Source organism: Xiphias gladius, chromosome 9, assembly GCF_016859285.1.
Source record: "Xiphias gladius isolate SHS-SW01 ecotype Sanya breed wild chromosome 9, ASM1685928v1, whole genome shotgun sequence".
Taxonomy (NCBI): Eukaryota; Metazoa; Chordata; class Actinopteri; order Istiophoriformes; family Xiphiidae; genus Xiphias; species Xiphias gladius.
Window position 1 is genome coordinate 3816063 of NC_053408.1, and position 26565 is coordinate 3842627.

The window sequence follows — 26565 nt, forward strand, 5'->3', positions numbered from 1 at the left end:
TAATGATGATACAAAAAAAAAAAGAGAAACAAGGGAAAGAAATCCATGAGTACTGTAAAGCTATTGAAAGCGCAGCACCTTCCTGCATGCTATTGTGATAGAAAAAGAAGTATTCTGTGGTCTTTAAATGCCATTTTTAGTTTACTGTTGTTGTACTACGGTAGCTTAGAAAATAAGGTGTAAATATTAACTGAGGGTATTAACTGTCCATGCTCTCTCTCTCTCTCTCTCTCTCTCTGTATCTCTCTCTCTTTTGAAGGTGTTTAAACTTGAGCTCTTTATTGTAACTTCTCGACGGTCTAACAGGAGTAAATTCATTGTACAGTTACAAAAAAAAAAAAAAAAAGAAAGACAGACAGAAAGAAAGAAAAAGGAAAAAATAAGCGACTGTAAAAAGTTTTCCAAACCATATGCTGCTCTTCATTGAATGTAATGTATTCCGGGGCCGTTCAAAGCGCTTTAGTGTAACTTTTACTGCTATTTTTGATGGTTATCTTGTGGCCAGATCCATAAACTTTCATAAACAAAAGCCAATGTGTAGCTCTAGGATATTTTGTGCATCTATTATTATTATTATTATTATTATTATTATTATTGTTTAGAACTAATTATGAGCAATGCAAATGTATTCAACCTGTCAATGTGATAAATTTTTAGTGCAAAAGGGGTTTCTCTGTGGATAGAGCAGTGATGTGAGCTTTTTTCGCCAATAAGCTTTTTGTATTTGTAAGTGAACTCATAGCGCTTGAAAATAAAAGTTTCTCTCAATTGCTCTGGACGTGTCTCGACTGTATCACCGACCAGCACGAACGCAGACGAACGGCGAGTCGCACGTTAGCGGCTCTGCCCACGCGGCAAGAGGGAGCTGCGTAGCCGGTCCTGGTCCGGTTCTCTGACCATGATTCACCCGCGAGAGTTGTTAAAGTGTCAGACGAACGACGAGATTTTAGAGCTTTTTCTTTTTGGGTTTTTTGGGTTTTTTTTGGGAGGGGGGGGGGGCGCGGCTGGATGCATTTCTTGGTCCTGTTTTAGCAGAGACGGAGTGAAAGAGAAGACTTGTTCAAACTTACCTCCTCTGACCTCTTTGCAGCGAGATGCGTGGCTTGGCACGTGAGAAGTATGTTGGTGATAAAAAATAAATAAAATAAAAATCACGCCCCCCTCCCCTCCCTGACAAAAAAACTAAAATTACAACAACAACAAGAAAAAAAACCCCAACTAAATTTAAAAAAAAAAAAAAAAAAAAAGTGGCTTTGGCTTACAGGTATATAGGCAGGACTGAAGTTGGTAAAAAAATCCCCCCTTACCAAAGATTGTATAGGCCTATATTACTTACAGACTGCGAAAAGTCACGTGAGGTCCATAAAGTTGGTTTTATGGTTTTGGGGAGTAGACAATGTACTATATAATTCACAACCTTGAATGAAAAGTGACGGCTTAACTGCGTGGATGGGACTGGAAAGGCTGGACTGGGGTTGGAAGTGGTGTCCAGTCACATTCAGTGGGTTTCAGCTGCTGGGGAACGTAGAGTAACCGTTTCCATTAAAAATAAATAAATAAATAAATACATTTAAAAAGTGGCTGCTAAAATTTTATTGTGAAATGTCAGTTTAAATATTAAAGTTTCTTTTATTGTGGGTGCAAATTTTAGTTGGTTTTTTTTCCCCTTCTGTAAACTGCTGTTTACACTCCTAAACCAGATTTCTTCCCCATTTCTAGCTGCAGAAAAAAAAAAAAAAAAACACGAATTATTTGACACTTGACACGTTTTCTCGGACTGAAAATATTCAAGCGTCTGCGGCGTGGAACTGGCTTTAACCGGGCCCCTGTTTCTGCTCAGCAAAAGGGGCATAATGGTCGGAGTGTCTCGTACTAAAAAAATACAGAGACACACAAAGTGCTTTTTTATTTTTGCGAAAACAAAATGTTTTGGGGGGAGAGAGAAAAAAAAAAAGAACCACATACCCACATCACTGGACTTTAGGGCTATTTAGGAGCCTTTGTGGAGCTGCCATCTAACGAACTTGAGCGAGGTCCCGGAGTGATTTATCCCGATCTGTCAAGTCACCGAGCGGCCAAAGGTGAAGTCTCGGACACCGCAGCTCTGGACCCGGGCTCCACTGATTCTGTGCGAGGAGAAAATCCCAGGCAGCGTGAGCCATGGCGCTTTGTCTACCGGCCACTTATAGAACACGACGATATCATCTTCAAAATAGAAAACTGAAGTGTGTGTGTGTCTGAGACTTGGGCAGCGTTGTTCCATAGTCTTTCCCAAACTCATTTCAGGTAAAAAAAAATAAAATAAAAAAAAGAAGTTAAAGTTAAAACCAGTGGTGGGCTATATGGGTCCCAGACATTCTCCACATATTCATAACTATTAAGTGGCAATTTAACCAGCGTAATGAGTATTGCATATTGATAGGGGTAATCTGTACCCGGATCTCATGCATAATTCATGGCGGCGGGGATCATCGCTGGGTCAGTAGACGCTGTAGACTGCAGCCGCAGATGCGTCAGGAGGAAGCGCGCTGCTGCCAGACTTTGCACTGTCACCATCGAGGATCGGGGTCTGGAGAAAGAAGGCAAAAGGCAAAAGGCAAAAAAAAAAAAAAAAAACCCAAAAAGAGTCAGTCTGTCTTATGCACATGGAAGAAGAGACATGCGTGTTTTGTATTTATGATATATTTCAAATTCTAGGGGCTTTGGTTCTGGTTAAAAAAACAACAACACACATTGCAAACATGCTGCGTAAATTTAACAGGATCTGGTTCCACTTCTGTCTGCTCTGCTCTGTAACAACAGCAGTGTTTAGGCTAAATTTGCAGAAAGTGCTGTTGCAGTAAATGACGAATGTTAAAAAGCCTCATGATACAGCACCGCAACCACTATTTTTTTTTTTAAACAGCAGATGTCTCACATATTGAGAATAAGACCTGTTTTAACACTATTCCCCAAATGCAGCTTCAGTTTCAACTCGGTTAATGCAAATGAGAAAAACTGTTGTATCAGTCCTAAAAATTGAACGTAAAAGAAGAAGAAGAAGAAGAAAAACTGCATTTATTTCACAACTAAACCAGTAAAATGAGTAAATCTTTAGGTTGTTAACCATTTTTAAACCCGCCACCCCTCTCATTGGGATTGATGCAAATGTGATTAATTTAACCCTAATGCTGAAGTACATGGAAACAAATGTCAACTTGGAAGTTGTTTTTTTTAGGAGGCCAGTTTATCGTGTCATGGATGCTCAGCATCTGGCGGGCTGAGTGTGAGGTCACTCCACTGCTGCTGCTGCTGCTGCTGCTGCTGGGAGGTGTTTGTAATGCAGCTAATCTGCCAGCAGAGGGCGCCTCAGACCGGTCCGGCTGATGATGGATGGCTCGGGCTCATGTCATGAGGGGGTGGGTGTGGGACGGGGATGAGGGTGGTGGCGTTGGCGGGGGTCATGCGGAGCAGAACAGGGAAAAAGCACCGTGTCACTCCGAGCCTGTTTACTAGGCATCTCTCTTTAGGTTTGAACAGGTGGAGTTGGGGGGAATAAACCCCTCCACCTCTGATACTTTGAGCTGAGGGTTTTGTTTGGAGGTCCTGTCCTCATGAGGGTTTGGTTTCAGTTCTTGAACAGGTCAGGTTGAGGCTGCTTGGCCTGATAATCAGACTGAATTGCTGTTTATTTTCATTTTATTATGTCGGAGTCACTCGTGTGCATTTTGAGCTATTTGTACTTGAGTATTTCCAACCCCCCCTACCCCCGGCTTTCTACTTCCACTCCACCGAATCTCAGGGGGAAATGCTGCACTTTTTGCACCACTACATTTATCTTTACAGCTGGGTACTTTTCAGATTGAGATTTTACATTAAAACAGCATACGATGAGCTTATAGATGCGATGCGTTGTTTCTTTTTAAACCCCCATTTCCCAGCCCTTTTCGCCTGTGGCCCTCCACAAAAACCGGCGGGCCCCTTGTCATGTTTCAGGCGTCTATGAGTTGTCATCAGTTCCACCAAAGAAACATCTCCCCTCTGAACTTCCACAACGGTTTCCTATTAACAACTGTAATAACTGCGTGAGGTAAAACTATCCAGAGATGACCGGGAAAAAAATACAATTCTGTGTAGCAGGAATCAGTTTCTTCTTCTCTCCTCTCCTGTTAATCATCCCACGACCCCTCAGATTTATCCGGTGACCCTTTGAAAGGGACCCAGCCCCTCGGTTGGAAACCTCTGCACTAAACCAGACTGTTAGATAAAGTAGTTAAAAGTAGCTCCACCTCGAGCAGCTACAGCAGTAAAATGCTGCTCACACACTGATAAAAATCAGCATTAAATATCTAATCATGTCATATTTATCAGTCAGGGGAAACATTTTACTTCAGAACAAGCACTTTTACTCTTGACACCCTCAGGATGTTCAGCTCATTATACCTTTGTGTACTTTTTTTTTTAGTGCAGGACCTTTGCTTGTAGTGGGAGTATTTTTACACGGTAGCAGTGGGTTACTTTCCCTTTTTACTGAAGTAAAGGATCGGAGTACTTCCTCCAACGCTGTCTTTATGAAGGGAGGTGAAAGTCGCGGCCAACAAATCATTTAAAAGTAGTAAAAGACGGCGGTGAAGAGAAAACCTCCTCCCCGACACACTGATTGTCCATGTAGATCTCTGTAGCCGAGGACAGTGACACAAACGGTTGTATCACAGGTGTAAGTGATCAAAACCTGCAGTAAATAGTGAGTGTGAAGTGACGTCGACATGTTTTAGGATTTTTCTGGATGAAATACAACAGAAAATAAACCCGTGATAGAGCCGAAAGCATTGGGTCATGTAGTTGTAAAATATCAGGCATATTGGGTGAAAGTGTCTCGTGGTGCTGCTTTCAACCAACGGCTTTATTAGTGATTAATAAATCATTCAGTAATGTTTTATAGATCTGTTGTAAGCCATAAAAACAAACAAAAAATAAAAACTTTCGGGTTGCCAGGTTGTGCAGACTCCCTTCGACTGGTTATACAGTCTGAGGGGTTATTTCTATGACTTATTGACTTATTATCATTTATAGCTACAGCCTTGGCTTAAACCCCTTTACTAATCACTTATTAACATATATAGTGGCAGACTTGATGGTTTATTTGAAAAAAAATGTTACCTTTTTTTTTCTTTTTCTCTCTTTTTTCCTTTAAACCTTTAACTGCAACTGCAGAATCGTCCAGTGTCATGGTTCACAAACAGCAGGACAAGATCACGTCTAAACGTGGTGCAAAAGCTCTGAATTCTGAGATGTGGGTATATTGTTTTTTTTTAATATTCGGTCAGACAGAATTAGATGATTTGAACAGCCGAATTTAAAAAAAAAAAAAAAAAAAGGAGGCTGCAGCTTTTGTCCACATGCACGCAGAGGCCGGCGACCTGTCACCTGTATACACCCTGTAAAATCTGTGCTTTTGTAAATATAGCAGCAGCCACAGATTTGCTTGGGGGAGCATGCTGGCGAGAAAAAAAAAACATCCATTTAAAAAGCCCAGAAAATACTAATTCTTTTCTACATGTTTGTCTGTGAAAGAAAAAGTTTGGAGAATTATTCTTATAGTATGGACCCTGCCTGTATTTGATATTTTTTTTTTTAGGCCTGGTAAATATGTGCTGAAAGTTACATTTCTATTTTTAGGAGAGGAGTTATGAATGGAGTTTTTACTCACATGGTCAGCATGCTGCCTTGACGGTGTTTTTTTTTTTTTTTTTTTTTTTTTAAAGCTGCACATTGTTGGAGAATATGACATCTGTGGAAGTTGCGGGACTGGCCCTGAATGTGGGCATTGTTCGGCACATCGTTTATCACGTCTCCTTTTCACCGCCACTGTCTGTGGTCGAGGAGGAGTTTAAGTTTGCAGGGAAATGTGAGGGGGACCTCCACAAAACAGCTCCAACACGCCGGACGGAGAATCTGTCCTGACCAGGAGATGAGATCGCAAAGGAAAAAAAAGTAAGTTTACTAGAGATGTGTTTTACTGCAGTGACAGAGGCAAAGTTTGTGTGAGAGTTTGGCTTTAATTTGAGGGAATAATCGCATAGCAGGTGGGATACTTAAAGACCCCCTATTTAATAATTATAAGCAGTATACAAACATTTAATAAAGGGTTTAAACACACGGTAACATAGTTGTAAGCAGATATAAGGACATTTTAAGTGTTTATTAATTTGTGGAATTTCTCAGCAAGTACAACTTCTCCTATGAATACATATATTGCATTAATACAACTGTGTTTTCATTCATTATCTGCCCACAGGGTGAGAGATTTGTTGACCAACACATTGATAAACACTTGCATCCGCTTACAAGTCCATTGTAGTGTGTTACACAACTATTTCTTAAATGTCTATATACTCCTTTAGGGGGATCTATAGGCCTGACCTTATGATTGAAAGCTCCTGTTTAAATGTTTTATTTGATGTTTGACATTAAGTTCTTTGTGACTTAAATCCTGGTTTAGCTGTAAACTTTTTTTTTTGCACTTATAAACCAATGTTTACTTTAACTTTAACTACTTTATTTTATTAAATATAAGCCAGCATTTATTTATTTGCTTTTGCTCACGTTGTCTGTGGGAAATTAAGTTGCTGCCATTGTTGATTCAACTGTCTCCATATTGATTCAGAGCAATAAATCCCCTCCCTCTGTGTACACGTGGTTCCCGCAGCTCATTGACATGAGAGGTTGCAGTGCGCTGCATTTGTCAGCAGGCCTGAAAGGTGGGCTGGTGGTGGTAGGGGGGTGGTGGTGGGGGTGGTTTGTGGGGTGGAGGAGGAGGAGAAGGGAGTGTGTGCGTGTCCGTCACAGGTCAGCCAGGCACACCCTGAGGAGTGGGGAGTGATGGGCTGCTTGATGGGACGTTGTCATATCTGAATGACAACTATGGTCCATACGGCATAGTTTATATTTATACTGCATGTCTCCATTCACACACACTGACTTATCATGTGGGTCCAGCTAAACCCCCCCACCCCCCTCCCCACCCTCGAACCTCCCCCTCTTCTCTCATACATCAGACGACAGTTTAGACTTTAAGACAGTGTGCTTAATGCTGATTTTCTTTGTATTTACATGTCACTTTTTTTTAATAGCACTATGTAGGCTACCACTGAGATTTATGGGGCATGTAAACTCAGTTGCCAGTTTATCAGGTGCACCTATGTCCTCTCCCAGTACCGCACTGAAGCGCAGTCGAGGCACTTGTCTCCACTTTCTGCTACTTTCTACTTCTCCCTCACTACAATTCAGAGGCAAATGTTAGCACTTTTTACTCCACCGCCTTTTTTTTTGCTAACTTTCAGATTCATAATACAAAATATAATCGACGTACAACTTATGATGTAGCATTATAGATTAAGATAAGGCTTGAATGATCCCTGGGAGGAAATTCTCATGTTACCCAGCAGTATATAGAGTGGTTAAAATAAGGCGCGAGCTGCCGTATTAAAGTGATTCTTGCACATTAATGCATCAATAATTATAATAAATACATAATAGTACATTATTCTGAAATGGGACATTCTGCATAGTGAGTACTTTTACTTTGGGTACTTGTATATTTTGATGCTAATACGTTTGTACTTTTACCCAAGTAAAATTTTGAACGCAGGACTTTTTTCTTGTAACAGGGTGTTTCTACCCAACACTTCTACTTTTACCCAAGTGAAAGATCTGAGTTCTTCCACCACTGGCATCCTCACTGACGGGCAGTAATGGGGGGGTGGGGGTAAAATAAGAGAAGCACCTCTTGGAAGGGTGCAACACAATCCAACTGCACCACAGACTGCAGTCTCTGTAAAGCCCTGTGGCAAAATACCCTTCGCACAATGAGGTCCACTGGTACTGGAAATTTCCAGAGCTTTACGCCACATCCCATGGCCTTCATCAGCACATGGGACTTAGCTCCGTTGTAATTGTTGTTTGCTCCATGACAACTGCGGGGCTGGAGGAAGTACACAGTGTAAAAATACTCTGTTACAAGTAAAAGCCCCGCATTGAAAATGCCACTTGGGTAAAAGTATGTAAGTATTATGGGCAGAGTGTGATTAAACTAAATGTACTCAATGCAGAAAAATGCCCATGTGAGTGATATACAATTATACATTATATGGATGCATCACTTACTTCTGTTGCACTGACGTTTAAGCAGCACTTTACCGTTTTAGTTGATTGAGGTGCAGCTAATTTGAACTATTTTTCATTCTGCTGAGTGGTTTTACCTGTAAAAGTTCATCATATTTTGTCAGTTAATCAAATGTTATCTACGTGAAATCTTAATTTGTAAAAAGTAACTAGATTTTCAGATGAATGTAGTGGAGTACAGGTATAGAGACCTTACATACATCCCAACACTGTTGAAACTACATTCAAAAGTGAGCCCAGTTCCAGTTAGTGGAGTTTGTGCTTTTTAAAAAAAATTTTATTTATTTATTTTTTAAAATTTTGGTCACACTATTATTTCCTGTCACTAATGAATCCTAAAGCTCCAGTATAAAGTTGAGTAAACGTGTCTTGACAACAGTTTCTGCACCGCACCCCGACTGACTGCAGGACTGTTGCTCTGGACTGCATCGGTGTACCTAACAAACTGGCAACTGGAGTGTGTGTGTGTGCGTGTGTGTGTGTGTGTGTGCGTGTGTGCGCGCGCGCGCGCACGTTTTGAAGCCATGGAGACATTTTTGCTCGCCTCTCTCTTTAGAATTAAACCAAATAAAGACCGTGATCCGCTTCCTCGTCCCGCAGAATTACCATTTTTAATGGCGCCGTTTTGAAACGATTCTCTTTTTATGACCCGAGGCCCCCCCCCCCCCCCCTCCTCTGGGATAGATTAGAAGGTTCTGGCAGCGGCCACGGCTCAGAGATCAGAGACATCCATCTCCACGACTTGACGCCGCCTGGTTAAATATTACCTTTACGAGCCAATCATAGCGATCGAGCAAAAACGCGAAGACGTGGGATCGAAGCAGCGCCAATCGATCCGCCGCGGCACGTAGACCGGATCCCGCACGGGCCTCGTTCCGGTCTAAACTTCTGCGAGGGGACTTTTTAAACGGATGCTGCGGCTGCTGCTGCTGCTGCTGCTGCTGACCACTGTCCGTCTGCCCCTTGATCCGATCACTCATTTCAATTAGACCTAAAAAAAGACACAAAAAAAAAAAAAATCCCATGACATAAACAGGACGTAATGCACTTGGTATGCGAGCGTGCTGGACACCCCCCCCACACACCCGGACTAAATACTGATTGCTTTCTTTTGCCTGGGTAATTTATGGCATCTCTGGCATCGGTCCTAAACAGGATGTTTGACTTTATTATTACAGCGCTGGACGCGTTCCCAGCGCGGTTTAGACAAAACAGGGGTCCCTGTGTGTGTTCGTGTAGCTGCGTGTTAAACGCAACTTGAACGCTTCAGCACGGAATGTAAAAATAGCAGCTTTTGGGTCATGTCAATGGTGGTGTGTGTGTGTGTGTGTGTGTGTGTGTGGGGGGGGGTTCTTAACAAACCATTTTCCTTATCTAAATCCATTTCCAATGGGCTTCAGTGCCAAAAATATTTCAGCCTTTCCCGCCTTCTGTTGAGTCACCTTAATGCTTTCGGATTCTCACTCTGCTCTAATTGCCATTAAGATGTAGAGGAAGTCAATTTGCCATACAGAAAGGCGTAACCCCCATCTTTATCGGAGGGCTATTACCATATATGAAACTGAGCTTGCATGATCAGCAGAGAGGGTTTGCGCGCGCGCCCCCACACACACACACACACACACACACACTCTCACACACAGACCCACACACACACACACACAGGCTGTGCAGAAATGCTACGCCAGGCGGTGTGAGCTGCAGAAACACTGTCCACTCCGCATCACCATCGCCTAATGCGGGGGAGCCGCGTCCGCCGCGGGGATCACTCTAATCCGTGGGACTCGGCGCAGGCGAGAGGCTCCGGCGCGTCCGTTTTTCTCCGCGAGGACCGTTCCGGCGCGGCGCGAGCGTAGGTAGGGAAGGTGAGGCGGCCCGGGCCGTTGCGCCGCCGACTGGGTTGTGTGTCTTTATGATTTACGAGCCTGACTCGAGCCGCGGTTCAACCAGAGTTCATAAAGCTGCATGCCTCCAGACTTATTCTCCCTCTCGGCCCGATTCTCTCTTAGTCCTTAAAAAACCGCTGCTTAATAATTCTGCTCTGTTTAATTTCGGAAGAAGAGGGAATTTAATTTCATTACGTTATTGCCTGAAAAGATGGGGATTTCTCTCTCTCTCTCTCTCTTTTTGTATCGTGTTTTGTTTCAGTTCAGAGCGTAAAAAACAGCCGCAGCTGCACAATGGACTTCTGTATTATTTTGTGTTTGATGGATGAGCTTTTCGGTACAATGTGATTTAACATTTAATTTTTTTTCTCCCCTCGAAAATGTGAGGGACGGGACTCTCCGGTTACTGAATAAAGGCTTTCAGTTATTAACAGTCACAGGCCTGATCTAATTTAAAGAAACACACTTCTGACGATCGAGCAAAAATAACGTATTTACTCTTATATTTATAAATATATATATATATTTGAGTGCATATCGTTTTTATAGGCTTATTTATGTTTGGGATGTCTGTGTAGACTATTTAGTATTAATGTTTGACAGTTATTGTTGCTGCCATTAATGAGAGCGTTTCATTTGCCATTTTAACCCCCCCCCCACTCCCTTTTTTTTGTTTTTTTTTTAAAGAAAAAAAACAAACTTCCTAAGGAATAATCGGGTTTTTAAAGCCTGGAGTCGTGTTACTTGTATTGCAACAAAAGAAAAATGAGCCTCGCGCTATCTGCCAGCGGGTAACCGATGAATTGAAACGTTTTTAATTTCTTCCCAGATTTTACGAGATTATCCTCGAACTGGTGTTTTTCCAGAGAGGGTCCATTTCCACCCGACGCTTAATTTTCCGTTGCCTCTCTGGCCAGGAGAGGCTTGCTATTCATGTCAGGATACTATTGAGTTGATAAGATGGATCGTGTAGTCTCCTCCCTGACTGTCTTTTTTTTTTCTCTCTCTCTCTCTCTCTATTCTCGATCCTCTTACAGGCCAGAAGCCCAGGGCTCTCTGGAAACCTGCCATGTGACATTTGGCTGCCTGCGCTCCGTCGGAGGGTCAAAGGGGGCCCCGGTGCACATTTAATGGAAATGCAGAAAACCGGCGCTGCGCTCGACACCCGCCACCACCGCGACTTCTACAGCGGGTCTCTGCGGGATGTCAGCGGGTTCGGGTGCACTCATCCGGCGGCCGCGCACCAACGACTGGCCCCGGAGGAGACGTTTCCCCGGAGGTCAAAACAGCAAAACCCCAAGTTTGCCATGAGCAGAAAGATCTTCCCCTGGATGAAAGAGTCCAGACACTCAAATCAGAAACACGGCAGGAGAATCCCAGGTTTGTATGACAAGGAGGAGCCGGCGATTGTTTTCAAATGAGGCCGTTTTTAATTTATGATCACTTTAATGGGCTCATATACGGTTAATTGGGGGAAATTAGCTTCTATTTTAGCCTTCTCGGGTTCAAAAGGTCACGTAGGCTCTTAATGAAGTTCAGTCAGGCACGTAGCAGAAGGACAAATAATCCTGGGCTCGGTTTTTAGGCCCAAATCAGTTGGTGGATGTCACTTAAAGTCAGTCAACAACAGCCTAACATGTAAAGCACTTTTCAAAACAAGGCTAAAGGGCTTTAAAGGGGAAAAAAATAAAGAAATAAATGAAATTAAAGAAATAATTGGGACAAAACAAAGATGAAGTTTAAAGATGGGGTTTGAGTGGAGAAAGCACTGATATGAATGATCCTCTTGATCTGAAAATGATGATTCCCCTGTAGGCCTGAAAATGAGCTTTCCATCTAAGTCAAATTTATATTATATTATATATATATTTTTTTTTACAATTTGTGCAGATCATAACAACCCATAGTATCTTTGGAAACTCGATTTAGAAATTAAAAAAAAAAACATTTTGTCTAAAATGGAGCAAAAATATCCAGTGCTGGCATAACTTTACTGACAGAACCTACCACTGGGAAAAAAACAAAACAGCCAGATAAACTCAGAAATCTAGACTTTGTCACCATTGTTTAAATCCTTCTTTTCCCAAACTGTCAGCAAAGTTTTGTGTCACACCACAACCTCCAACTTACTTGTCAACACTCCCATGTGATTATTGTTCTTTTCTACTTTCTGTTTCCAGGTTTTTTTTTTCTCCCTGTGCCTGTGGTCTGTTTATTTATTTATTTAGTCATATATTTAAGATTTAATTATTTATAGGGTAGGTTTCGTTATTGCTCGTTTACGCAACGCCCAGTTGACAGTTTTTACAGTGTAAATGGAACAAAATAACGTGAAAAAAAAAGCCAATTAGTGAACAGAAAGCTGTCAGTAGAAAATGACTGAGAATGGCCTTGAACACACACAGAGGCATAGGTGTGAAATCATTGTTTTAAAATTAGGAAAAGATTCTGGAAAACCTCCTGTTCACCGCCTCCACCGACTGCCCGTTCAACCCCCCCCCCCTCTTCTAACTGTTTGTCTGCACAGACTGCACCGCGAACGAGAAGTGTCCGGGCGCGACCCCGGCCTCCAAGCGGACGCGCACCGCGTACACGAGCGCGCAACTGGTGGAGCTGGAGAAGGAGTTCCACTTCAGCCGCTACCTGTGCAGGCCGCGGCGCGTGGAGATGGCCGGCCTGCTCAACCTCCAGGAGAGGCAGATCAAGATCTGGTTTCAGAACCGGAGGATGAAGCAGAAGAAGGACGAGAGAGTGCAGGGCCCCACCGCCGTCCACGCCACCGCCTCCTCCTCCTCGCCCCCGTCTTCCCCCTCCGTCCCGGGCAGCCCCACTCTGTCGAGCCTGGGCTATGTCCATCTGGGCGGGGATTACCAGCCGGCCTCTCCTCCGCTCAAGCCCCAGCAACATCAGTCACGGCCGTCGTACCCGGCGGAGTACTCCAAATATCCAGCTCCGGGCTTCACGCACGGCCCGCAGTTTGACTTGCACCACAACGGGCACGACACCGCACACGCAACGAACCCGAACCTGGAGGCATATTTCTCACAGAGCTGCACTCCTCAGGACAGAATCATGCAGGCCCCAAAACTGACTCATCTGTAGCAGACAAGATGTTGATGTTGAGAATTCACTGAAAAAAAAAAAAAAAGAACTTTCCTTTTAATTTATGGGAGAAAAAACCCTACTGACCCGTCTTGATGCATGTATTTATTATTATTTATTCATTGAACTAATGATCTAAATATTAGTCCTAGTCCTATTTACACATATTTATACTTCTTGAGCATTTTTTTTTTTTTTTTCATTCCGCCCACTCTCGTGTTAACTTTTACGCACGAGCCTCCTCCGCATCATTCGTCCTTCCTCAGAAACGCTACGATCCAGCCCCGTGTTGGTTCAGATGAAGACGCTGGCTGCTGCTGCTGCTGCTGCTGCTGCTGCTGCTATCCAGGCAACATCAATAAAAATCAGTTTACCGAGACTTCAACCCGTCAGACCCCGCGGAGTAAATATTCTCCCGAAGAGCCAGTGTAACAACAAGAGACGCCTGCGATGCGGCCGAAACGACGGCAACATTTTCGGGGTTTTGTTTTCGTCGAAGCTCAATTAGCACTTGAGGTCTATAGCATCACATTAACTCTTGCTTAATTACAGCGCCCTTGCGGATGACAGTGGACGTGATAGGGGGTTTGGGAGATATTACGTTGCACGTCTTGGTGTCGCTGACTCTCAAGAGAAAGAGAGAGAGAGAGAGAGAGAAAGAGAGAAGACAGGAAAAAAAAAAAGCGTATATGGTTCTTAAATGTGTCTTTGTTCTTTTATGGGCAAAGTGGGCCACACAAGCTGTCAGTCTATAAAAAGAGCGCATGATGGATCACTGAATTCACTGAGTAGCAGCCCCCCCCCACACACACACACACACACACACACACACACACACACACCACCCCAACAACACTGTCTGATTCAGAGGAGTCTGTCTGCAGGATTCATGTCGTCTGACGCCCGGAGAAATATTTTGGTAATAAGCCAATACACACTTTGCCGGATAAACGAACGGCGGAGTTTTCTAGATGTCTAGATTTTGTCCGTCTGCTACGCTGAGACTCAGGCGAACCGGTGCGGCTACAGACAGATGGTAGAAACCGCTCGAGGTGCTCAGAGGCCACAAATCTAAAAAAAAAAAAAAAGGCGAACACGTTTCAGTGAAAAAGTAAAAACTAGACTTTATCACTTTGTATTATTTACCTGTGCATTCCTTGAGTGGCATTCAGGTTTGGTGAAAAGACTAATTTACCAGTCTGTGTAGTAACTTTTGAAGACAATAATAATGCGTGATGTGAGCACTGTTTTTCTATTCTTTGGGGGCCACCGTTATTATGACCATTTGTAATACCAAATCATCATCATCATCATTATTATTATTATCATCATCATCACGTAGACACGTACCGTCTTTGGGTTTTTACTGTGATGAATGTGTCGTGTTGAAGTCCTCCAACGCGGCGGCCTGAAAATGTGCCCCGACGTTTGGGCTCTTATCAGATGGATGAGCGAGTTTGATTGAAGCATTTGTCATGTAAATGCGAGCCGTTTGATGGACGAGCCCGCAGACTTGACGGAGTGCTGTAGGTCCTTTGCCATTGGCGTTTAGCGGGTCACATGGTGTGTCGGGAAGGTGATATGAGGGTGGAAGGCAGTTTTACAGCTTTGACATACTACCTAGAAGGTTAGGGCAAAAGGGAGCGCCGATTAATGACTGCTCAGTCTTGATCGGTTCTGAACAAACAAAAGGCCGAGGTCCAGGATGAACTCCTTCTTAGACTACCCCGTGTGCAACCGGGGAGCAAATATTTTCGGTGCCAAGGCCGGATACCACAACTTGAACCACGGTTACATTTCGTCCAACTCGTGCTCAACAAGTGATAGTTACGCACCGGACGGGCGCTTGGTTGCGGCTGCTTCTGCGCCCCACCAGACCCCGAGCCTCCCCCTGCACCACCAGACACACGTCAACCTGGATCTGCAGTTTTCGACACCGGGCAACTCCATGTACGCGTCGCCTCTGGAGTACGGGCACCACCAGTACGGTCTGGCTTCCGAGCAGGACCGGAACTTCATCCATGCGCAAGTTTCACCCCTTGGGACAAACCTGGCCCCCTACACCGGGGACAGTTGTGGGCCCGGAGTCGCAACGGGCAGCCAGTATCTGCACTTTGGCAATGGAGACCAGAGGCAGCAAGAATATTCGGACAGTGTTTACACAAGGTTACCGCCCCAAAATAAGGAGAGGGATTTGGAGCATGTGGAGGAAACTTCGAAAACATTCGACTGGATGAAAGTGAAGAGGAATCCTCCTAAAACAGGTTTGTTCATCCTTAGACTGACTTGAGAGTTAGAGCTATGAAGTGATATTTAGAGATCCTTTGAGACCGCTGAAGGTAAAAATGGCTCACAGTGCGTAAAAACACAATCCAGCAGTTAAAAAGGAAGCCAAAGTGTTTTAAGATGTTCGGAAAAATACTTGGCAACTAACGTTTTGTCCATTTTTCTATTCATCCTCATCTAATCTCCATGCATCAGCCCCATGAGTTCCGTGTTTTTCCTCAACCATCCATTCATCCATCTCTCTCCCCAGCCGTCCTGTCCGAGTTCGGGGTCCCCGGCCAGCACAACGTGATCCGCACCAACTTCACCACCAAGCAGCTGACCGAGCTGGAGAAAGAGTTCCACTTCAACAAGTACCTGACGCGGGCACGGCGGGTGGAGGTCGCCGCCAGCCTGGAGCTCAACGAGACGCAGGTGAAAATCTGGTTTCAGAACCGCAGGATGAAGCAGAAGAAACGCGAGAAACTGGGCTCCGTTCTGGTCAACGCTCCCACACCTGCAGAGAAACTCTCAGGCCCCGACGCCTCTCCAAAGGCAAAGGGCAAAGACTCTGAACCATAATGTGACTCTGAACCATAAATAAAATAACTTATAAATACACACACACACACACACACACACACACACACACACACACACACACACACACACACACACACACACACACACACACACACACACACGTGTATATATATGAGAATGACTGTGGGGGCCTGAGCAGTTTTCCACATCTTTCCCTCAGTTGAACCATTCCAGAAAAACTAAACTGTGAAAAATGCTTTTGGACTTGTGGAGTATATACAGGGTATGTCTGTGTCTGCTTATGTTCTAATAGGGTACTGATTTCTGAAACTGAATGCTGAGATTTTTTTTTTTGATTTTTTTTTTTTTTAAGTGTCTTGTCATCCACCCTTGTATTTTTTAACCTTCCTATGATAAGCCCATGCTGTGTTTTGCGTTGGAGCACTGAAGTACTCAGTGTCATTGTTTGCACTATTTATTTTACAGGGTATTTTTCAACAATTGTTAAGATGATTTAGCTTAATAAATTCTATAAAATGAAAAGAAAAAAAAAAAGTTGTATTTCCTGTGTATGTAAGAAGGAAATGCTGATACAGAATTTCTTCCCTTTGACAAAGTCTTTTCCTCTTATTCTTAAATTTGCAGGTCTAAAATAAATTGTTCTAACTCTTAAATCGCATTACAAACTTCTTTTCTATATTTACTTCCAGTAATAGTCTCAGCAAAGTCCCCCTTGCATAATGTGACAAGAGGAATCTTTCACAACACATGGGGTGGTTCCAAGTGACCTTTTCACCTCGAAATACCTCCAGGGGCTCTAAACATGACAACAAACTCCAGGGAGCCAGGTCTCACCCTTGATTTGTTACCCAAATTCTGCTCAGATACAGCTGACACAGGTTGCCACAGAAATCCATTTGTATTTTACATGATTTAAGTTAAACTTTTTTTTTTTTTTTTTTTTTTTTTTTTAAATAAAACCGCTAAATTTTTCCTTTTAAACAACAGAGAAGCTAAGTGGGTAATTTAACATCTCAGCGCTCATTTCGGCTTGGCCTTTAGCTAAACGTTTGCCGGACCTGGCCACCTAGGCTCATCTGATGCTAAAAGGGGCAGCAGTTTCAATATTTGCACTGGGTTTTAGGTTTGCAGGCAAACAGTTTCTGCCCCAGCAGCGCTGGCCTGTTGGTGCCCTTTTTCCTAAAGCTGAGGTTCACTCAGAGTTCAGGCACAAATGAATGCAGAGTCAATCTGTCATGACACCCAGAGTGGCTCGGAGAAGTCAACTCCCGGCCTCTCAGACCTTAGATTTTCGCAGGTATTGCTTTTAATATTTGAACTAACGAGGTTATAGGCCATTTAGCTAAGGTTGAAGTTTGTGTGAACTTTAAACTGTTTTAGGCCTGTTTCTAGGAAATGGAAATCAGCAGTCATTTGAAATATATCTGCATGAGTGTGCAGTTCTCTCACAACTATATTAAAAATTAATACAGTTCCACGAATAGAAGTTACAGTTGAAATACCATACGGCCCATTACTGTAAATTAGAAAAGGGCTAAGAGGTTTGTTGTCATGCATTTCTTTACAAGCCAAATCTTCCTCTTCAGATGAGTCACGAGGCCAAGGACTGGGGAGGCGACAATCGATATGGTGAAATGTGACAGATTCAACAACAAAAAAAGGGGACGGTGCGGAAAACAAGTGTGGAACTTCATTCCAGAGGTGTGATCCCTGCCATCTCTGTAGGTAATACCTCAGCGCTCCCAGCGGGCTCTCCATCTGGATGTGTCGAGAGTCTGCGCTGCTGCCAACACCACAGAGACAGATGTTCAGCTGGCGGAGAGGAGGAGGATGTTTTTTTTTTTGTTTTGTTTTTTTTCCCAACCTTCGGATCAGCGTAGCCCTCTCTGCCTTGTGCTGGAAAATGTAGGGCGAGGAGGAGAGGAGAGCAGAAAATGGTTAACAAACACAAAAGGGACAAGAAGGAAGATCCTACACAGGCACAAAAAAAAAAAAAAAAAGATAAATCAAAAACTCTGTAGCACTAGCACCTGACCACACGAACGTGGAGACTATTAATAGATACAGCTGCCAACGTCTTTCTCCTCAGATATCTTACGCATCTTTAGCCGGCCTGCCCCCCTCCGCACTTTGTTTGAGGTCAACCCAGCGCTGTTTGTACCCCATGCTGTTTGCAGTTGTTGCAGGCTCTTTTACAAGTCTATTGCAAGGCTCACTTCCTTGGTTTTCTACCAGTTCCTCTGTCGCATGTCACTCTGCAGGGTCCCGGGGCTTCAAAGGAAAACTAGATACAGTATTCATGGGATAACGGGGGGTTGGTCATCTAAGAGATACCACAGCGGAGTCCTTTTTATTGGCAGATGTCAAACACAGCTACAGTATTTAGGTTAACACCATTTATCTATCACATATATACAGTACGGACTCTAGTACGTTGACATGATGCAGAGATAAACTGAGCTGTGAAGGAGCATCTGCTGATGTGCCAGAGAGAAATTCCCCCCAAAAACAGAAGTATCGACATTATTGTAATATATTTATGAAGTGCAATTTATCACACTTTGTCAAAGACAGAACAATTAAGTTCGGGACTTATTTCCATCATTGTTCTTGATGGCCCCCCCCCCCACCAACCTTCAGATAGAGACAGGCGTACAACGTCTGACCAAAGAAATACCATACTGCAAAAACTAAAAACTGGGAAACTGAATCAGAAAACGAGGACAGTTCATTAGAGCTGCAACAATTAGTCGACCAACTCATTAGCCAATCGACAGAAAATTAATCAGCGGCAAGTCTGATGACTGAACAGTCATTTTAGTCATTTTAAGGCAAAAATGCCAAAAATCTTCTCATCACAACTTTATTAAATGTGAGGATTTAATGCTTTTCTTTGTCAAACATGACAGTAAAGTGAATATCTTTGAGATGTGGACTGTTGGCGGGACAAAGAAGATATTTGAGGACATTACCTTGGGATGTGGGAAATTATTAAGGGCTTTTTATGTGATATTGGTCTATATAAATAAAATTAGCTTGGAAATTTTCACTACTTTTTGACGTTTTATGGACAAAACGATTAATCGAGAAAATAATGCGCAGATTAATTGATAATTAAAATGATTGTTAGTTGCAGCCCAACTATTTATATAAAATAGAGATTTGAAAAGAAACATACAAAGTAGAACTTACCTAGATGCCTAAACCCAATGGTTTAATGATATCATTCAAATGCAAACATCCATGGGTTAAAAGGTAAAACATAAAACATTGCATTAAGATATCCATACATTCTATATTATTAAATAATTTTAATGAAAACTATTTTTTTTTTTTTTTTTTAAACACAAAAGAATCAAAAGAAATCATAAAACAGTCACGTTTGGTTCTTATACTGTAGATTTTTACCAATGTTAAAAAAGGGACAGGCACCTAATATTTCAAGTCTGTCTGCCGGGTGCCCATGTGAACAATGAAACCGTGCCGAAATGTATTCCAAAGTTTACCTGAAGTTAATACGACGCCTCAGCAGTCCGAGGTAATCAAATCAAGCGGGTATCCTCCAAAGTTAGAGTATTTTTAGCACAAAATTTCTTTGTGTTTCCCCAGACAGCGTTTACCCGCTGAGCTATAGCGGAAGGATAGTAAAACAAAGAGGGATTTTTGTAATTAAAAAAAAGACAATCTTTGGATGAAATCCACGGGATTTCTCTAAATTTCACTCCTGAAGCCTCATATCAGCTTTGGTTAAACATTAGAATATGTCTTTGCACACATCAAGGACTGTAGATGTTCTCCCCCATCACTTATATTGGAAGTGATTGGAAATTCATTTTGAAAGGATCTCTTAACGTCCCGTATGAATAGGAGGAATGATTCCAGTGACCAAAAAACAAACAAAACAAAAGCGGATTCATTGCACATATGGGCACCTGACTACCGTTTTTAAGTGAGACTTGAAAGAGTGTAAATTTATTCTTAAATTCAATTTCCACAATTTGTCCGCTGTTATTGTTCAGTGAAGCCTCGAGAAGAAGTGCTTGCCGAGTTATCAATGGCACACTCTCTTCTTCCTTTGTTATGGCACCGAGGCTCTTTTTATCCCACCCTGGGACATTCTTGACAACCATCCCCCATCTGAGTCAGGCTCTACTGGATCTTGAAGCGGCAGCCGACCTGAAGCCCCAGCCTGCCTGGGTCCCCCTGCGACTGCATCCTTTCCCCACTCCATCAGCATAGTAACTGAGAGAGACAAGTGACTTGGCCAGGGTTAACGTCTTAATACTCCCTGGGATTGCCTCTAGGATCCAAATGGCTACCCCTAATAGTTTTCCTCCTCTGTGTGCCTGTCACACCGCCATGACTATATGCCGTAAGAAAAACAAGACTAGTTGAGAAGCAGAGTAACGAAGCAGCACAATGAAATAATGAGGGGTGGTGAGGAAGAATAGAGCACCCATGAAAGGTTTGGCGTAAGGATACAGGTTTGAAGCGATGCCGGCCGCCTAGACAATGATGTGCCCCTGCCTGGATACTTTGCATGGAGAGCCCGTACACTTGAAATTAAACCAGCTCCTTCCTTTAGAGCCCAGGAGGGGAAAACCAGAACTCAATCAGTGTCACGTCACATGGTTCAAAGCGGCCAATTCGATGCTGCCAGGAGGTTGAGAAATGCAAGGTGACAGTTCATTTTACCAGTGACAGTGTGTCGGTCTCGCTTGCTGGTTCCCCAGTCAATTCCCAGCGAGCAGTGAAGGTTGAGTGTTGCTGGAGACAGACAGCAACGCTCTCTCCCCCCCCCCCACCTCCTCATCACCAACACCGCTCTCTCATCGACCCCGCTCTGCTTTGTATTCCAATTAACTGGACAGAGGGAGAGGCAGCAGTGTGCAGGATCACAAGCTCAGGCAGACACATTCTGCTGGCGTCCTTCCAGTCTCTCAATCCTGCTACTATCAATAGTGCTTGTGCTTCCCTTTCCCCTTCCTTTTCCTCTCTTCGGGGCTCATGACAAGGGCCAGTTGTTCCAGGGGGATAATTCATAGATTCTTCTTTAACTACTGCCCCTAGGGACAATGTCTTGGTAATGAAAAATAGGTCCCTCTCATACATTCATATATCACATGTAATAGAGGCAAGTAATCACTCAGTCGAGTCAACGCACTGCTAGCTGTAACTGCTATCCTTAACAGACACCTCAGATAATGCTGAATTAATATTTTGAAATGGTTCATATATCCTAACATAATACGATTTGAATTATTTTCTATTCAATGCTCTCAGGGCTAACATTGATTTGAGTACAAGTTGGAGGTAACACCCCCCGAGTCAGTCAATGGGAGGCTGAGTGAAGGTTGTAGATTTTGCGCAACCCATTTGCTCCTCTGTCTTTTGTGTCCTCAATCTATCATCACTTTTTACCTTCGCTGCCACCAAAGCCCCCCTTCACTGATGTATGTTTGAGCAAGGGGTGGGTTGAAAATACAATGATTCTGAGGAAATCCGAAAAGTAAACCACCTTTGTATCTCCTTGAGCAACACAAACATTTACAACAGACCCTTAAGAATCAGGCCAAACACCTTTTTTTTTTTTTTTCCTTTTCCTAAATCAAGGGTTTGATTATACTGCGACATGTTTAAATTAGGGCCACATATGAGCTGTGATTTATGCAGGTCTTAAAACAAAGTATAATCTGCAACTTGAGCCCCCTGCTTATTATTATTATTTTTTTAGGATTTTCACAGAATTTTGGAAATGGAAAAACTAATTTTGAGCAAATACATGGCCCTCTACCAACAATTTCCGTTTCTAAAACAAAGGTAAAGACAAACAGAGCCTGAAAGACAGGCATGGGTGCTTCACTATTTGTCCCTCTAGACTGCAAAAGAGTCCCTGCCTATCTTGAGAATTCAATGTGGTGTGTGTGTGTGTGTGTGTGTCTGTTTGCAGGACAGGATACACACACTCAAACACACACGCCCCTCATGCCCTGAGGATCCTCCTGACTCTCTCTCTCCTGGCTCTATCAGATCAGAGAGACCCGCTGTCCCTCCCCACACCGCAATGCAAATGAAAAGGAATGCGCTGATAAAAGGCCAGATCCTAGAGATGAGAGGGCAGAAAGAGGACAGGGGCAGCGAATGCTAAAAGGAGGGAGAGCCTCTTGGGGAGATGAGAGGTTGCGGAGGAGTCAGTGTTGGTAGTAGTGGGAGATCATAGCCTTGCTCCCCCTCAGTGGCGTTTGATACAGGGCTTTTGTCGCTCTTTCAGTGTTGCATTGTTGGGTGGTGTAATCCCCGTCGGATTACAAAGGGCTTCCCTTTTCATATGGGGCTGGCCCAGCAGGCAGGTGGCTGGGGCTCTGTGGAGCTGTCAAGGGGAGGGAACCTCTTTTCCAGGGGAGGGGACCTCAGTTCCTCTTACCTTCACAGGGGCTTTTTGCTGGGAGGCCAGTCAGGCGCAGGTCAACGTGGGGGCAATTCTGACATGAGATTCAACTCGCCCTGACCCCGTGGCTTCCCGTAGAGAAATGACAGGGAAGGACACCACATTGATACAGCCATCGACATGAAATATGGGAAAATACTGAAAATTATTAAAACCCAATTATGTGCCTAAAGGAAACTGCTGCCACTACTTACGTTTACTCGCTATGTGGGAAAATATAATTTTATTTAATAGTCAAAATGCAACCGAGCTACAACGATTAGCCGAAATAAAATTAATCGCCAAACGTTTTGATAATCAATGTACCGTTCATTTTTTTTTTTTTTTTAAATGACAAATATTTCATGGTTCTAGCTTCTCTAATGTGAGAATTTGCAGTTTGTCTTGGTCTTGTATAATAATAAATTGAAATTTTTTAGGTTTTGGACTGTTGGTCGGACAAAACAAGACATAATCAGTTGTTTTCTAATGTTTCATAGACCAAACGATTGCAGCCCTAAACAGCAGGGTCATTTTTTATTTCCATTTCAGAGAGGACATGATGAATCACAAAATTTGAGACCACTGCAGCACCCAGAAAATATCTTAAGTTTCTCATCTTCTGTTTTACATCTCTTTGGAATATTCGAACAAGCACGCAAACAGCCTTTTATTTTATTACAATTTAGATACGATTCAAAAAGTTGCATGAAGACCCATTTCTGTTAAAATACTCAGGCTTGTTAGTCTGTGAAATGGCAGTTAATGGTGTGTGTGTGTGTGTGTGTGTGTGTGTGTGTGTGAGATGCTGCCCGGAATGTGAAATAATTATCTCCTGAGCTTGGAGACAAATTGCATATTTTACAATGTAGGACAAATATAGCACAAGCCCAACATAGCCCTGATTGATATCCGGTGTACCCTGTCGATGCCAGCGGTGTCTGATTGAGCTTTGGTTACTTGATGGCTTTCCTTGTAGTGTTTCAGTAACGCAGGATCAATAAGGCGATAGAAAGGCCCACTACTATTTCTATTAGTATTACTACATCTACCACTGCCTCTTCTACACACGTCAATTCTTTATATAAAAGCCCAGCCCAGCCCAGCCCAGCCCAGCTCACTGCTGTTCCCCCCCTGCTGGTAATATAAACCATTCATCCATGTCATGTCACTTATAGTGAGGGACCAATTTAGTGATGCTGCATTCATGTGCTGTCAAAAAATATCCTAATTAGTTTTTAAGCCTCAATGAAAAGACCCATCAAAATGGTGAAAACTGTAATTTAAAACAACGAAAGTGAGAATTTCTGATAAACAATTTGACAAGATGTGCTATTTAGGGTAAAAAAAAATAATGTTTAACCATCTGAAAATCTGATTCACTAATTGAGCCATATATCGTTTAATTGTTTTATGGCCTAGCTAAAACATCAATTGCATCCCTCCTGATATTCATTTTCTTATCTTCAAACACAAGGCAGCTTTATGCCACTGGATTTCAGCATTACAGGTTCCCATTATGTTACTATTTCCAGCGAAACGGCACTTAAATGCGCTACAACTTTGATTTACGATTTCACAGCTTATAAAATAGTGAGTACTTGAAGGCGGCATCTGCACAAACCGCTTGGGAAAACGTGGTGTTAAGTAAAATAAAATAATCCTTAAAAGCTAATTTCCACATTCGTTGTAAAAACATCGCTTGTATGTGACACTTCTCTGATTTACCATTTTGCAACGACATCAACAGAGAGGGAGATTGTGAGTACTTGAACGCAGCGCCGGCATAAAAGTCGAAAAAAAACGTACCCAGTGTAAAGTAAAAACATTTTTAAAACTAAAAGTCATTGTTAAAGTCGTGATAAAGTAATCCTGATTACAATCATATAGTAACACTTTAAAAATTGCATTTCTACCGTCGATGTAAAAACATTGCTTGAACTCTTATTTACGATTTTACAACTTCCTTAACCGAAAGGGAGATTGTGAGTACTTGAACGCAGCGCCAACATAAAAGTCGAGTAAAAACGTAGCCAGAGTAAAATAAAATGAGATATTTAAAAATTCTCATTTATACCTTAGCTGTTTTTGTTGTGGAAAACAAGGCCTGAGTGAAATTAAAAATAAAAAAAAAACACTTAAAAAGCGAATGTCTACCGTGGTTGTAAAAACATCGCCTGAGCTTTGATTTAAGATTTTACAACTTCGTTAAAAGAGAGGAAGGATGCGAGTACATGAACGCAGCACCCACACAAAAGTCGTGGGAAAATGTAGTTTTCAAGGTTACTCCACAATCAAATAAAACCACTTCTAAAAAATAATTGACACATTTATGTTTTGCGTTAGGTGGTAAATGTGTGAACTTACTCAGAAATGCTGTTGGCAGAGGAGGAATGTCGGGTGCTTTCAGAGACCAGTTAACGTTAAACAAGCTAGCTAAATAAACGGCCTCTAAAGACAGCAGGTTAATGGTGGACAGGTCCAGGTAAGCGCAGCATTTGCTTTCACAAACACTCGAAAAGTTCCTTGACATAGAAAGCGGAGGAGATTTACTGGATAATAGTGGCTTCAAGTGGCCATTTCTGGGCTAACCAACAGCTCTGCTCTCCCACCAGCAGGCCGAGCGACTCCATTTTGAAAAGTTTGAGGCCTGTTTCACCAGGTGAGCCCGGTGGCCATTGATGCAGGTATAACGAACAAAAAGGTGGGTAGAATATGACCTTTAGATAAAGATCAAACAAACACAACAAAACCCACACACTTTTTCAGAAAAAAAAGCACACATTTGTTATGTTGTCTTTGATCTGTATGAGGGAAAATTTCAGGGCTTGTATTTGGGCAAATGTATACAGTTAATTGCTCTGACCATACAAAGCCTGTATTTGAGACTGTGTTGAAAAATTATTAAATGCTTGGAATACTTGATCCAACCCACCAATTTATTACCAAATAATTTCCTAAGACGTTTTTCCGTGGAAAGGTCCATTTGATTTGGCATTAATAATAGGCGAAATAGAGGGTGATCAGTTCCAAATACCTCTACATACTAAGATAGCACTAAATTGAGACATTTATTCAGAGGACAGCAGGTGAGCTACACACGCAACATGTGAAATGTGTCCACAAACAAGACCTGCAAAATTCAGCATATATGAATAATAAATATTCCAGTAAATAAATTAATGACTGATAAATATTCACTGGAGTTTAAATGGGGCAATTTCTTTTCATGCCACGTCAGAAATAAACACAACTAATTGATTAATGTTTCTTTCCAGGAAACTTTCAAGAAATGATGAGGAAATGGCGGACCTGTGACATAAAGCGTTACTGAAACCCCATGCGGGAGCACCTGATCAAAATATGTTTTTGAGTTGGGTGTAAAGGCGCCGCACATATCCACACTGAGAATGGGGCTGCAGCTAACTATTATTTTCATTAAAATAAGCTGATAATTTTTCAATCAGTCGATTATTCATTCTGTCTATTAAATGTCAGAAAATAGTGAAGAAAGCCTGTTATAATTTCCCACATCCCAGGGTCATGTCTTCAGTCTTATGTTGTTTTTTCTGACCAACAGTCGTAAACCCAAAGATATTCAGTTAAGTATCACGTATTACAAAGAAAATAATCAAATATTCACATTTGAGAAGCTGGAAGAATCAAATATTTGGCATTTCTGCTTAAAAAATGACTAATCAAAGTAGTTGCTGATTAGGTTTCTGTCCATTGACTAATAGATTAATCGGCTAATCGTTGCAGCTCTAGCAGACTCCTGTGCTTGATGTAAAAGTAATGCTGAATAATTTCTCCAGTCCACCAGTGTCTGGTAATGCTGGCATGTTTCTTGCCTCCAGCAGTATTTTTTTTGTTCTGCTGGATGCTGTGTTTGATTTTGATCCTGTGGCTTTAGTTTGGTCAGAGGCTTTCTAGGGACCCCACCTGCATGTCACATGCAGCCCTGACCTTAATATTTTACCAGCTTTTTTCAGTCTGTTAAACTCCTAGGGAGAATCCCACTTTGTTGACTAGTATTTTTTTTTTTTTTTGGCACTTTATTTATACTTGTGCTGGAAATTGTCTGTTTGCTCTTCCCTCTTTGCAGGGAGGTCAGGCTGCAAAAGATCAGCGACAGAGGAAACATATCTGGAGCTGTAA

The 26565-nt window shown here is 42.5% G+C and overlaps 2 protein-coding genes and 2 long non-coding RNA genes across 7 annotated transcripts; 3 read left to right on the top strand and 1 right to left on the bottom strand.

Moving 5' to 3' along the window:
- Nucleotides 1-1401: 1401 nt before the first annotated feature.
- On the bottom strand, nt 1402-25089 carry LOC120794042. 4 transcript variants are annotated; one of them, XR_005708081.1, is made up of 6 exons: nt 24775-25089; nt 17713-17876; nt 8931-9154; nt 2436-2569; nt 1966-2126; nt 1402-1512 (listed from the first exon to the last, which is right to left on the bottom strand). It is a non-coding gene; the product is annotated as an uncharacterized LOC120794042 (long non-coding RNA). The 4 variants fall into 4 exon arrangements; XR_005708080.1 differs by lacking the exon at nt 1402-1512 and adding an exon at nt 1614-1719; XR_005708082.1 differs by lacking the exons at nt 1402-1512; nt 1966-2126; nt 2436-2569; nt 8931-9154 and adding an exon at nt 22405-22496 and having other exon boundaries at nt 16898-17876.
- Nucleotides 11180-13151, top strand: LOC120794039 (homeobox protein Hox-B3-like). Its single transcript, XM_040134618.1, has 2 exons — nt 11180-11429; nt 12577-13151. The coding sequence occupies exons 1-2, from the start codon at nt 11180-11182 to the stop codon at nt 13149-13151; spliced, it is 825 nt and encodes a 274-aa protein (XP_039990552.1).
- On the top strand, nt 14432-16014 carry hoxb1b (homeobox B1b). The gene is made up of 2 exons (XM_040134617.1): nt 14432-15415; nt 15688-16014. Exons 1-2 carry the CDS (start codon nt 14857-14859, stop codon nt 15996-15998), a joined length of 870 nt encoding a protein of 289 aa, XP_039990551.1. The 5' UTR covers nt 14432-14856; the 3' UTR covers nt 15999-16014.
- Nucleotides 24660-25817, top strand: LOC120794043. Its single transcript, XR_005708083.1, has 3 exons — nt 24660-24892; nt 25023-25111; nt 25686-25817. It is a non-coding gene; the product is annotated as an uncharacterized LOC120794043 (long non-coding RNA).
- The last annotated feature ends 748 nt before the right edge of the window (nt 25818-26565 follow it).

What these genes read in the sequence shown, in the direction of transcription:
- hoxb1b (XM_040134617.1), top strand. Translation starts at nt 14,857, where the DNA reads ATGAACTCCTTCTTAGACTACCCCGTGTGCAACCGGGGAGCAAATATT. An exon ending in GAGGAATCCTCCTAAAACAG is followed by an intron (nt 15,416 to 15,687) that starts GTTTGTTCATCC and finishes CTCTCTCCCCAG; the next exon opens with CCGTCCTGTCCGAGTTCGGG.
- LOC120794039 (XM_040134618.1), top strand. Translation starts at nt 11,180, where the DNA reads ATGGAAATGCAGAAAACCGGCGCTGCGCTCGACACCCGCCACCACCGC. An exon ending in ACACGGCAGGAGAATCCCAG is followed by an intron (nt 11,430 to 12,576) that starts GTTTGTATGACA and finishes TTGTCTGCACAG; the next exon opens with ACTGCACCGCGAACGAGAAG.